The 13,365-nt window shown below is 36.6% G+C and overlaps 1 protein-coding gene across 2 annotated transcripts in view; it reads right to left on the bottom strand.

Annotated features, from left to right (window-relative positions):
- LOC111515231 (odorant receptor 10) overlaps nucleotides 1-13,365 on the bottom strand; it is a 29,490-nt gene that overhangs the window by 2,848 nt on the left and 13,277 nt on the right. For both annotated transcript variants that reach the window (XM_074173523.1, XM_074173524.1), the window contains exons 3-5: nucleotides 8,298-8,475; nucleotides 4,701-4,800; nucleotides 4,489-4,590 (exon numbers count right to left, since the gene is read on the bottom strand). In XM_074173523.1, the coding sequence (XP_074029624.1) occupies nucleotides 4,489-4,590; nucleotides 4,701-4,800; nucleotides 8,298-8,475 (380 nt within the window). The remainder of the gene's footprint in view (nucleotides 1-4,488; nucleotides 4,591-4,700; nucleotides 4,801-8,297; nucleotides 8,476-13,365) is intronic.

The raw sequence follows: 13,365 nt of genomic DNA, 5'->3' as shown, positions 1-13,365 counted from the left end.
AATGAGTCGTTAATTTTTACTATTTGGTTTCTACCTGAAAGATAATTTGAGAATAACTTTAATGCGATACCTCGAACTCCTATTTCTTCTAATCTATCTAACAAAATGTTGTGGTTGACAGTATCGAAAGCTTTCGCGAGGTCTAAAAATACTGCGATACTCTTTTCGTTCTGGTTACAACTTTCTATTATATCACCATCATCATGGAGATGTTTCCTTAGTTGACAGTGGCCAGTCAGAAATCCTACTGTTAAGCGTAGATTTTTCCTGACCATTACAGATATTTCTTCGGCACCAGCTTTCCAGGGTCACCCAAAGTGATCCTGGCAAGATTGCATCCTTTGATTCCATACCATCTCTCTATGGATTGAGCATGGGTGTAACATTTGGCTAGTTTAGCAATTGTCGAAGTCATCAGGCCGTGGGTGCCACTGGGTCCTAAAATTCTTAGTCCAGCCGCTTCCTTGACTAAGGGTCGGCAATGTGATTATCTTTACTCCTGTCGGGCCCTTCAACCCACCTCAGGATAATGTTATTATCTATCGAGGCTTTGGCTAAATCTTGGTGACACTCTAGTACTAGCCCTGAGGTTATACGTTGTCTGTTCAAGACTAACAGGGCTTGTCTGCTGTCAGTGCAGATTGTTATGTTTTTGCCAGAAATTCCTTTCCTGGTTATTACTTTTGTGACGATTGAGATACCAGCCAATTCTGTTTGGACCACGCTGGTATTTCTTCCTATTCCCCAGTTAATCCTTAGGCTTAGTGACCAGGAATACACTCCGCATCCTGATCCTTTTAGGGTTTTTGAACCGTCTGTATATATGCGTTTTGCATTTGTAGCATCTGACCCTGTGTTCTGTTTAATTCGTATTTTGTAGGATTTATTAAACACAAACCTGGGTTCAATTGAATCACTGGCTGCCTGCAGTAGAGGTTGCGCAGTAAGCGCTTCTCACCATAGCCTCAGCCTCAACTGACCTATTCCTACTTCGAGGTTTACACCCGACGTGCGCAATCCTTAACGTACAGGTCCAGTGGGGTCAGACCCGTAATTAATTCCATTGCCGCGGTTGGTGTTGCTATCATGGCTCCTGTGATGTTTAAACAAGCCAGTCGCTGTATTTGATATAATTTCTGCATGGCCGTTGCTTGTAGAACCCTCGGTCCCCATGTAATGGCTCCGTACGTAAACATAGGTCTTATTATTGCAGTGTAGATCCAGGTGACCACACGGGGTGAAAGACCCCATGCGCGTCCCACTGTCCTCCGACATTGCTCATAAGCCACATATGCTCTTTTTGCTCTACTCTGTTCGCTTCCTGTCGAGGATAGTACCAAGGTATTTCACCTCTTCAGAGAAGTTTAGTTTGCTTTTGAAAATTTCGGGAGGTTTTAAGCCCGTTAAACTTCTTTTCCTGATGAAAAGAATCATCTCAGTCTTCTTGGGATTGATCGACAGTGAGTGTTCCTCACACCATGTTTCTATTAATTGGAGCATATCCTGCGCTCTATCGCACAGTGTGTTCACACATTTGCCGGTCTGCAAGATAACTATGTCGTCTGCGTATGCAATTGTGTAGAATCCATTTTTGTTGAGGTGATTAATCACACCATGAAACCAACAGTATGGTGAACATGACTCTCCACATCAAACTGTGGATCTCGTCTTTCACCACGATGCCTTCTTACTCTTGCTCGTCCATCGTGCATTCCCAAACAAAAGCGAGATTCATCGCTGAAGACTACGCGGTTCTACTGGAGATCCCAATTTATTCTGTCTCTGTACCAGTGCAATCGGTTGGGTCGATGTTCGAGAGTCAGTGGCAACACCCAATGGGGATGTTAATAAAAAAGTCCGAAACTTCTTATTCAATAATTACTGTGCGAATTCCAAAAACCCTTCCGTGTTCCTCAAACCACTGATTCGCAATTGCCCTAGTATAAATGAACCGATCCCTAAGAGCCAAAAGTCTTTCAGTGATTCACACGCGCTGTTGTTCCCCTGAGACGACCGGTGCCCCCAGCTCTGTGTTCTTGTCCTTCTTGGATCCATGCCTGATAATATCTTAGAATAAATAAGCAAAGATCGATTGGTTCTTCTTGAAATTTCTTTGACTGAAAAACCTTCCAACAATGCATCCTCTCTCAAAATCACTAAGATGAGGAATAAAATGAAGTCTTGGCACTCGAGGCACAGTGTTAACAATACGAAACTCTTTAACAGTTAAAGCATGAATAATAATGAAAATTGGAGAAATGGTAAATGCTTTTACACAAAAAAGAAACAGTTAAAAACTGGTCAGAATAGTTTCTGATACAGCTGAAATTTCACTGTTTTTAAATATAATTAGCATAAAACTCATTGGAAACGAGATATGGGAAAAAAACGTGCAAAAAGTGTTTTTTTTACCTCCAATTTTTGAAGTTGCGGCCGTCGAATCATGTGCGATTTTTGAGAATACTTTTATGATGCCAAAATTTAAAGTTTATATAAATTTACAGCTGGGTATGTCAACTTTCCTAGACAAACCCCCTAAAATGACTGGACTATTACTGGTCGCTTGAATTTTGAGGTTGGCATTTCAACATCAACTACTCGAATTCTCCCATCAGGTCCGGGATTGATTTCTCAATGCACATCGCCTTGATGAGGTAGGTAGGTAGATACTCTCTGTTCCAGCGATTCTATAAAGAATCTGATAACATGCCCGATATTTTCTGCTATGTATCATACTGTAAAAGTGTTTGCAAATTAGATTCTTTCCCCTGTTTTGTTTTATGTAGTTTTTTATGGTACTTCCTTTTTTATATTCTATCCTGTACAAAGATAAGAGAAGAATATTCTCGCAGGGAATGTATAAATTTTATTCACATCAGAGTAATAAATAGTTTATAGTTTATGGTAGCGGTTGTTCATATTAACTTCCCTCATCAACCCATAAATAACATTTTCCATTCTCTCCTCAAATTGTCGGCACTTGGAGTCAATGGTAATAAGTCGCCATCACCACTAGAAACATTTTTCCGTTTCGACAAAAAAACTTTTCAGTGTTTCTTCTCGAAAACTTTGATCATCGATAACTTTTGCCAATAGTTATTTTCAGTGTATCAATCAATCTCTCCCCAGCTCCTCCCATGTGAGGTGAAGAAGAAGGGATAAACTTTAAAGTGATTTCTCTTCCAGACAAACCCCCTATTGAACTGGATAGGTCCATTTCTTCGATGACTTGATGTATTGATGTAGACTCATAGCACTTAGGCCACATGTGACCCACTGTACATCCTCCCGAGGAGTTGTCCTCCTAGGTCATCGTCCATTCTGTCCTTTCCAGGAAGGTGGACAAGTCACTGAGAGACATCTCCTTTATATCGGCAGGTGTAGGCCAAGACTCGCCGAACACACACTCTCTTTGGCAACCTTGAGGTGTCTCACGGTGGCTTCCGCGAAGGTTTTGGAAGGTACAGCGATATCACGTCATTGCGCGGCTTCTACAATCTTCTTGGGGTTCTCTTCGTGGAGGTGCACAAGTGAGGAAGCTTTTCTGCAGGGGCTGCCGGTTCCTTGCCTTTATTCAAGGCGGAACTCTTGGCGCCCGCCGCAGGAAGTGCCCTTGCTATTGGAGGTGATCTGCTATGTCTAGCCTCATTTCAAGCAGTAGATTGGGGTGGACATTTCTGTTCATCCCCAGTCTCCACCTTAGATTGAGGTGAGCATTTCTGTCTAGCCTCGGGATTGGTTTTTGTCTTTGTTGTTTCTGTTTTTGTGTTGTTTCATTTATGTTTGTTTCCATGAGTAGCAAGGGAAGAGTTGGTCACCTCTGGCAAAGCCCGGCTTCACCAGAGGTAGGCTGATTACAATGAGGTTTCGCCTAGTTCCCCAAGGAGATCTTTCGTTACTGCCATTCAGCTGTCGGTCTACCTTAGCTTGGGTAGGCTGGTCCACGGTGGAATGTTTTGCAAAGGCTCTTGGGGGGTTTTAAATGTATTTATTTTGCTGCAACTCTTTGATTCGTCTCATTATTGCAGAAAACAATTTGAAATTGTCGTCTTCTTACAGCCATTCCCAATAATGTTTGTATGGTCAAGTCGGTGTTGAGGCTATGAGCTATTTCAAGGTGGATGCCTCTCACCGCAAGGCAGGTGAACAAAACTCCTCGCAATTGATCCAAAATAGTCCATTTCTATGTTGACAAATGGTCTAATTTCTCTTTTCAATCGTTTGTAACGAACGAAAAATTAGATTAAGTCTTGAGAGCATTTTTTCGAGAAGACATCTGTGCGGAAGGTTGTCGATGTGATTTGGGCAGAGCGGTAAATCAATGAGACAGTAAAAGCATCGTTGAGAAGCTGGATTTATTTGGTTGAGTTTGAATGAGTGTGAGCCACAATAAACTCTCTCGGGTTGCAGTGTAGGATCGAATAGACTTCGCTTTGAACCCAACCCCACCTAGTAGTGAGTAGTACCTACTTTCTGAAAATAACTTACTTCATCAGCTAGAGTTTTACAGCAATATGAAAAAATGAAAATTTGTCCCAAAGATGCAGCAAGGAGAATAAGGCGACACACTGCTTCCATTGTATTTTCAACCTGAAACATTTATGGTTGAGAAGTACTGAACACAAAACGACCCAAAATGTTATTTGTCGGCAGTTGAAGTTGAAGTGACTGATGATGAGAAAACTTGAAACTTTACTCACCAATGGTAACACATAACATATGGAACATAACAAAATAGTAGCGAATCCATATTGTACCATTAACTGAATATTATAGAGTTCTTCTAGCCTTTCAATTGCCCTGAAAAACGAACTTCAAATATAATTCGTCCGAAATGAAATGAAACCTAACAATTCTGTAATCGTTCTTTATTGGAACTTCTGAATTCATCTTTTGTTAGTTAACTATTTTCATGTTATCGCATTTGATGTGAAGTGGCCGTGTCAGGTTAAGCCGAATCACCTGGTTACTAACAAACAGTATTGTTTACAGCTCACGCGTTTTATTTAAAGTCTCATTTGAAATTCTTGCTGGTGTTTGATGTCTTGCATAATGAAGACCAATAGTGAGACATCGTGTGTTCCTGACGATATTGAAGAGGCTGCAAGAAGAGCTTCAATTGAATTGTTACCAAAAAAATTGGCTCAGCAGTAAGACATCGCATATTCTGATTTTCTTAGCTGGTGTAGACTTAAGAACGTTAAAGGAAATTTCAGCGAAACCGTCTTAGCCTATCTAGAAGATAAATCAAAATATGAAACTCGTCAACTTTGTGGAGCAAGTTTTCAATGATAAAGTCGAGGGCGCTCGTTAAAAATGCTGTTCATACAAGGAAATATTTCAAGGTAATAGCATTCTTAAAGCAGAAAAATGGAAGTTATAGGCCCAAATAATCAAAAACTCTTACGTTTGAACAAGTCCAGAGGTTTATAAATGAGGCGCCAAATGGAAAATATTTGATGGCAAAAGTTGCTACTATTTTCGGAATATATGGAGCCTGCCAGCGTGAAGAGTTGTGTCATTTATTAATGGAAGACATTAAATTTATTGATAAATCATCGATTGTTCAAATATTAAAACGATAATAGGTCGTTCTTTTTGCATTGTTGAAAAAAACATTGACTATTTTAATAAATATGTTGCATTACGCCTTTCTGTTATCAATCACCAACGTTTTTTTCTGAAATATTCAAACTATAAATGCAGAGCCAATCCGGTTGGTATAAACATGTTTGGGAAAATGCCCTCTACTATTGCTGAGTTTCTGAACCTCCCGGAACCAAAGGAATATACAGGTCACTGTTTCAGAAGGTCTTCTGCTTCTTTGCTAGCAGAATCAGGAGCAAATATAATGAATATTAAGAAGCACCGAAGTCTACAACAGTAGCTGAGGGTTACATCGATCAATCTATTTCTTATAAAAAGGCTATTACTGAAATTATAATCCCAACGCCTAGCTCCAGCGTTACAGAATCGTCCACTTCACGTCAAGAAATAAATGTTAATGCCCATGAAATTGTCAACTCAGATAGTTCAAATACATTACCAGCCTCTTCAACATCGCAAGGTATTAATATCAGCAGTTGTTCTAATTGAACTTTCTATACCTATTAATGTTCATAAATAATAATAATAATAATAATAATGTAATTAATGTAATATAATACATTAGTAACAGAATTTAATTGTATCCATATCTATTGTTCATAATAAAACTTCCTAGAAAAGTGAATGATTATGTTTTGTTTATTGCTATTTGTTAGGAAAAAATCGTGTTGAAATACTTTTAACACTGTTGTTAAAAATATTTTTCTTTGTTTTTTCTCTTGTTTACTTTTCTTTTCTTCAAAGTTAGAACTAAGATCAACATACCCTTCCGGTACATGTTGTTTCTAGCCTTATTTGTATTTTTTTTTATCATTTTTATAGATTGAATATTTATTGTATTTGTATGGAACTACAAATAAATATTATTATTATTAATAATTCCGACATATGAAAATAACTAAATAAAATGACAGCTATGGATTGAAATACATTAGGTCATTTTTTTCTGATTGTTATAGACAGATTATATTTATGAAGAATCAAATGACTCTCACTTTTGATAATACATTTCTCACTGAATGCTTATACTATTGATGCCACAGATGGTCAGCTAACAATCCAGAACTCAATCGTTGAAATATGTTTCGAGTAGAATCTTTACTCCTTTGACTCAATGAAATTGATTTTTGATGTAAAACAGGGATCATCTGCTTCACTATGTATTATCATGTATAATTATATTAAGTATGCAAATACTCTTCTTTTCTCGAGGGTTTACCGCTCTATACGTCTTGGAAAATAGTCCGGTCAATTTGAATCTACCTAAATTCCCACCAAGCTGAAAATCAGTAAGATTGTTTGAAATATGTTTTTAAAACATTTTTAAACTGAATTGAAGGGGTTATATTTTTAGGAGTGATTAATTTTTGGGAAAGAAAGTTTTTGGCTTTCTACTACTCCATCTTGATACAAAAAAAAAGGATGAGGGAATCTTCCAAAGAAAGGAAGGAAATAATCAATTTTAAAATAAGTAACTCTATACATGGATGTATAAATCATACAAAGATGTAACTTTCAGACCCAAACTGAAAGAAAGTCCTCCTGAAACAGCTACTTTCATATAAACATTGAATAATACGAAAGAAAAAAATCTTTCGAAACAAATACTCATGTGAATGATATCTGATTTTTATTCCACAACGAATATTTGAAATACAAACTGAGTAGAGGAAAGTATCTTCTGTATAATTCAGGGTTCATATAGAAGTATTTGTTTCGAAAGATTTTTTTTTTTGTATAATTCACTGTTTATATGAAAGTAGCTGTTTCAGGAAGACTTTCTTTCAGTTTGGGTCTAAAAGTTACATCTTTGCATGATCTACACATCCATGTATAGAGTTACTTATTTTAAAATTGATTATTTCCTTCCTATCTTTGGAAGATTCCCTCATCCTTTTTTTTGTATCAAGATGGAGTAGTAGAAAGCCAAAAACTTTCTTTCCCAAAAATTTTTAAAATGTTATTTTACCCCTCCTGTAAACTGCAGATGTCGTATCACAGCCAGTTATTGAGTCTAAAAATAGTACATTATTTTGACACTTTGCAAAAGTAGATAAACTTTTTGATGAATATATTTCCGATTGATGTTAAGCTCTTCCTGGTTTAGAAAAAAATAGTTTTTTCAGTTGGAGTTCGAGCAGTGAGTAATATTTAATTTATTATAGCAGGTATAAGACCTTAACCACGCACACAATTGAACAGGGGACAGATGTCCCAAGGTTACAATGGCGTATCAAAATATTTCAACATATACTACGAATACAGAGATGTATATACATGGCGTACTCATGCATATTATGACGATAACAACTTTTACAATTTTTTGAATCGTTATATCTCAAAAACTCTGGCTCGTAGAAAAATAGTACTGAAATATATTTTGTAGATGATTTTATGATCTACAATTTTTGTCTGGAGTATTTTTATGATAAAACTCACCGTTTTGCTGAAAACCGCGAAAAAACTGTTTTTTTGACTTTTGGCCTTGAGTAATTTTTTTCCATACAGGGGAAAGTTGGGGAACTCACAAATTTTATTTCTTATCATATTTCAAACGATCTAACTGATTTTCTGCTTGATGAAAATTTAGGTAGCTTTACTCTATTTTTTGGTCTTATTTGACCGGACTATAAAGTAATCATTCGGTTTATAAATCATTCGGTTCAAAAATACTTCACAAAGTAATCCACCTGTAAATCTCCTGCAACTCATTAATGCATTTGACAATTCGAATTTCCTTTATGAGGGCAACTCCTTCTTTACTTTGATCAGGTGATATATTTTCATCGATATATTTGAATGCTTCCTTTATGACTGTTGTTTGACTGATGAGGTGTATCAAGGAGCTTGTGAGAGTTGTTTCTATGGCTGAAACAATATTAAATTGTCAAACTTCAATTTTTTTTCGTCTGCTGACGAGTTTAGAGTCAAAACTTGGTGCACTGAGTTACGGCCATTTCAAAGTTTAAACTGTTGAAATTTAATAATGATAATGGTACACAGGGTGAATCGACAAGATTCCCTCGTTCCAATGCTATCATGGAAAACAATTTTTTGAATTGATCACTTATTTTCCGCAGTCATATCTATAAATACTATCTTTGAAAATTGTGTTCTCGAATACTGGATGATTCAGCCAAGCGTGGCCAAGCAAAGTTATATTTTTTTGAATGGAAAACCCAGTATATGAATACGTCATTCAATTCCATATTTTTTTCAGCTCTGTAAGGAATTTTTGTTTTGGAATTCCCATTGCGGCATTGCCAAGTCATTCCAGAAAAAGCTATTTTGCAGACAATATTTTTTTAATTCACCACCCGCGTGTCTACAGCAATTAAGTGGATTTTTTAGCTCAACATCACAACATCATAATATATAGGGTGTTCGGTAAAACCGATCCAGTTTCATTCATTTTCAAACAGACATAATTTAACATTTTTGAACGGAACACTCTGTATTTTTTCATTTGCCTGAAATGTTTCAACGTTTCACTACATTTTTTATCAGAAGTATACTATACGAAAAACAGATATTTCACAAATTATACCCAGTTTTAATAATTGTTGTATTTCACAAAAATTCATTTATTTACGTTCACGTACTCGAAATTTTTTCAATATGAACAATGAAGCCTAAATTTTTTAATGAATAGAGGGGTCCAAAAGATGTTCAAAATGACGACCATTTTCTGCAAGAAAATGGTAGTCATACACATGTCAGTGTTTTTACACACTTTCCACCATATCTTCTGGGATTTCCCTGAAGGCTCTAGTAATCCTTCATTTCATGTCTTCTATAGATGTTGGAGGAGTTTGATATACAATCCATTTGATATACACCCATAACAAAATCAATTTTGGTTAGGTCAGGTGATCTGGGTAGCCACTCCACAGGCCCACCAATACCAGTTCATTTTTGATTGAAATGATCGATGAAGTATTCCCGTACCTCAGTTTTAAAATATAGTGGTGCATCGTCTTGTTGTAGCCACATTCTAAGTATTTTTTCATATGGAACCCCGTCCAATAAATTTGAAAACTCATGCTGAAGAAATCTTACATATATTTTCCAGTGAGATGCCCATCCAACGTAAAACTTTTAATGAAAGTGAAATTAAAGATTCTGAAAATGTCAGTAAAACTATTTGGAACATCATAAAAACTGAAACAGGGAAAAAAAGTACACAAAGGGTGTATCCAAAAAACATAAGTTTAAATAATTTGAACTTGTGGTCATTTATTGTTGGACGTTCTTAAAAAAATATCATTAATACCACCTCTCTAAATGAAGGATGTTTTCCCTCAATGCTTGAGTTGGCAAGAATCTCCCCAATCTATAAAAAAAGATCCCCAGAACTAACACAAAACTTCAGGCAATCAATCTTGCCTTGCTTTTCAAAAATATTTGAAACTATTCTTTATAATCAACTAGTTGATTACTTCGATAAGAACAAAATCCTGAGTCCTCAGCAGTATGGTTTTAGGAAAAATATGTCCACTTTGGATGCTATCAAGTGCTATAAAAGCCAGTTTTGAAAGAAACGAAAAATTTTTGGGAATCTTCACAGACCTAAGTGCAGCTTTTGATTGTGTTGATCATGACATACTACTGAGGAAAATGGAGTACTACGGAATAAGAGGAGTGGCACTGAAACTAATCAAATCCTACTTGTCCAATCGACTTCAAGTAGTTTGTATTGAAAATCAGGGAAGCACTTCTCAGATAATGAGTAGAGGAGTTCTTCAGGGATCAATATTGGGCCCCCTCCTCTTTATTATTTATATAAACGATTTGCCAAATATGTTCACCTCAAATATCGAGACAATTATGTATGCTGATGACACCACATTTGGCATCAGTATCAATAAAGGGGAGTGTCCGGCTACAATCCTTGGGGAAGTTATGGAACAAGCAAAAACCTGGTTCTTGACAAACAAGCTCATACTCAATGAAAAAAAAAACAAACAAAAGTCTCATTTTCGAATCTAGACTATTCTACAATGTGGAAAACGACCTAGGCTAGTATGGAACATACATATATATACAATTTGCAATAGACTAAATAGTGCAGTATTTGCTATAAGAAAAGTTAAACAACTCATTAACGAATCCGCTGCAATAACTACTTATTACGCACTGTTCGAATCCATTATTAGATATGGCTTGTCTGTCTGGAGCTCGGAAGCTCAGTTTCATTTGAATGCTATATTCGTCATTCAGCTGTAAGATGTATCACAGGAGATAATTTTGAAGACTCCTGCAAACCAATCTCTAAACCGTTGAGAAAAATGACACTTTACTCTCTGATAATTTTTGTTAGGTTACTATATGTCAAACAAAACATTAATAGTTACTCTGTTGTGTTCGATATACATGATCACAATACTAGAAATAAAGATAATTTGATTATACCTCAAACCCGGTTACAAAGAATGGACGATACTATTGATATTAAAATGTACAATGCCCTACCTCTTACAGTACGTTCTCTGAACTATAGTAAATTCAAAAAACATTTAAAGAAATTACTTACGGAAAATTCCCTATATGGTAATAATTACTTTTTCCATTCACTCCCTGGACCAAAGATGCCTTTCATACATGTATGTATACATATACATGTACAGTACATACATGTATGTATGTACTGTATTATTATTTTTATTGCACTGTATTTTCTGAAGATATTATATTTTTCTTTTGGCATATTTTAATTTGATGGTATTTTGTGACATGTTCTAAAGCTGTAGCTTTGTTATGAACCAAATAAAAAATTCGAATTTGAATTTGAATTTGAAAAAATACGGACCGATAACTCTTTTTCTGAGAATTCTACCCCAAAGATTCAGTGACCAACGCTGTTGATGGTTCAGGCAACGAACAAAATGGGAGTTTTCCATTGCATAATAATAATAATAGCTCCAATTTCATGAAAAGTCACTTCACCACAAAATAACACAAAATAAAAAAAAAAAATCCTGATATATCTTTTCCAAGCCCCATCGGCAAAATTGAACACGTTTTTCAGAATCTCTTTTTCCTAACTCTTGCGTCAATTGCATGTGGTAAGGATGAAATCTGCTCACTTGTATCATTCGAAACACGCTGGTTTGTGACAATCCTGCTCAGGTCTCAGATACTCACATGGGGATTTTCAACAAGGTGAAAAGCGATTTGGAGTGTATGTATTCTCTTCATTTGTTACAGGGCAGACACGTTCAAACTTCTCGTGATTCACATTACCAGTTCTTTCAAATCTTGTTTTTAGAGCCTGAAATGCCCTTCCATCTGGTTGTCTTCTTTCGGGGAACTTCTCTTTGTAAATCCTAGATGCAAGGAGGTAGTTTCCGTCACTTTCCTCCAATGCATAGACTATTTGCACCATGTCTTCCAATGCATAATGGAAATGATTCAATCTACACATGAAAGAAACTTCAACACATGGCTTCATTGAGAAATTATGGGATTCATTTGTTGATGTCAGTCATGGATATCTGGGTTTTTAAAGAAAAAAGCAGTATAAATATTCTTTAGGTTTTTTACGCATTTCTTACCGTTAAAACCGCGATAACTACATTATATGTTTCGATATTTGGCAACCCTAGTGTTGCAATCTGGCAACTCACAGCTCTATCGTAAAGCTGGACATTTTTGAGCTCATACGTACTCAGATCGTTTTGACATATGCCCGCTATTTGTGTTCTTTATAGTAACTCAAAAGATTCATCCCGGCCCAAAAATGGAATTAAATCGTGAACATTTTCGTGCGATTATTTTTTACAATTTTTGACGTGGATTAACTCAGCAACAGTGCATGGATGAACCTAATTCAATTTTTGGCGATGAAGTTCCATCAAGGACCAGTGTTTATCGATGGTATGGTGAATTCAATCGTAGTCGTAGTTCACTCACTCGTGAAAGTCGTCCAAAATCAGTTGTTGTTCCGAAAACCAGTGATGATGTGCACGAACTGAGATTGTAAGATCGTCATGTGACCTATCGTGAGATTGAGACAACCTTAGGCATTAGTGGGACCAGCATACATTCAATATTGCATAAACATTTGACTGACAAACAATTTGACACAATTTGTTAATCGCTCATAAAAAGGCTCGTGTCGATTGGTCGAAGGAAATGCTCAAAAAATACGATTGCGGTGCTTCGAAACACGTCTATGACATCGTGACAGGTGGTGAATCGGGGATTAAGCGTATGAGCCCGAAAGTAAACAGCAGTCGAATTTATGGATGTTTTAAGAAGAGCCAAATGCAACAAAAGTTGTTGGCGCACGAAGCACTTCCAAGCAAATGGTCGCCTGTTTTTTCAGAAAAACCAGACATGTCGCAACCGTACCACTAGAACAACGCAGAACAGTCAATTCTGAGTGGTACACAGCTATTTGTTTGCCAGTTGTTTTCCAAGAGATCAGGAAAACCAACCGCCGAAGACGGATCACTCTTCACCACGACAATGCGAGCTCTCACACATCGGCTCAAACAACTGCATTTTTGAGCACCCAAAACATCGATTTGATGAGTCATCCGCCGTATAGTCCTGACTTGGCACCGAATGACTTCTTTTTATTCCCGCACGTAAAAAAAAACTAAGAGGTCAACGTTTTTAGTCACCTGAAGAAGCGGATGCTGCATTCAGAACATATCTTTTGGAGATACCTCAATCAGAGTGGCAAAAGTGCTTCGACAATTGGTTCAAACGCATGCAAAAGTGTATAGATCTTCATGGGAAATATTTTGAAAA

This window comes from Leptinotarsa decemlineata, unplaced genomic scaffold, assembly GCF_025532065.1.
Source record: "Leptinotarsa decemlineata unplaced genomic scaffold, Ldec_3_MD MMD2_tig00000251_RagTag_RagTag, whole genome shotgun sequence".
NCBI lineage: Eukaryota > Metazoa > Arthropoda > Insecta > Coleoptera > Chrysomelidae > Leptinotarsa > Leptinotarsa decemlineata.
Note: the sequence above shows the minus strand (reverse complement) of the source record. Positions and strands in the feature narration are given on the sequence as shown.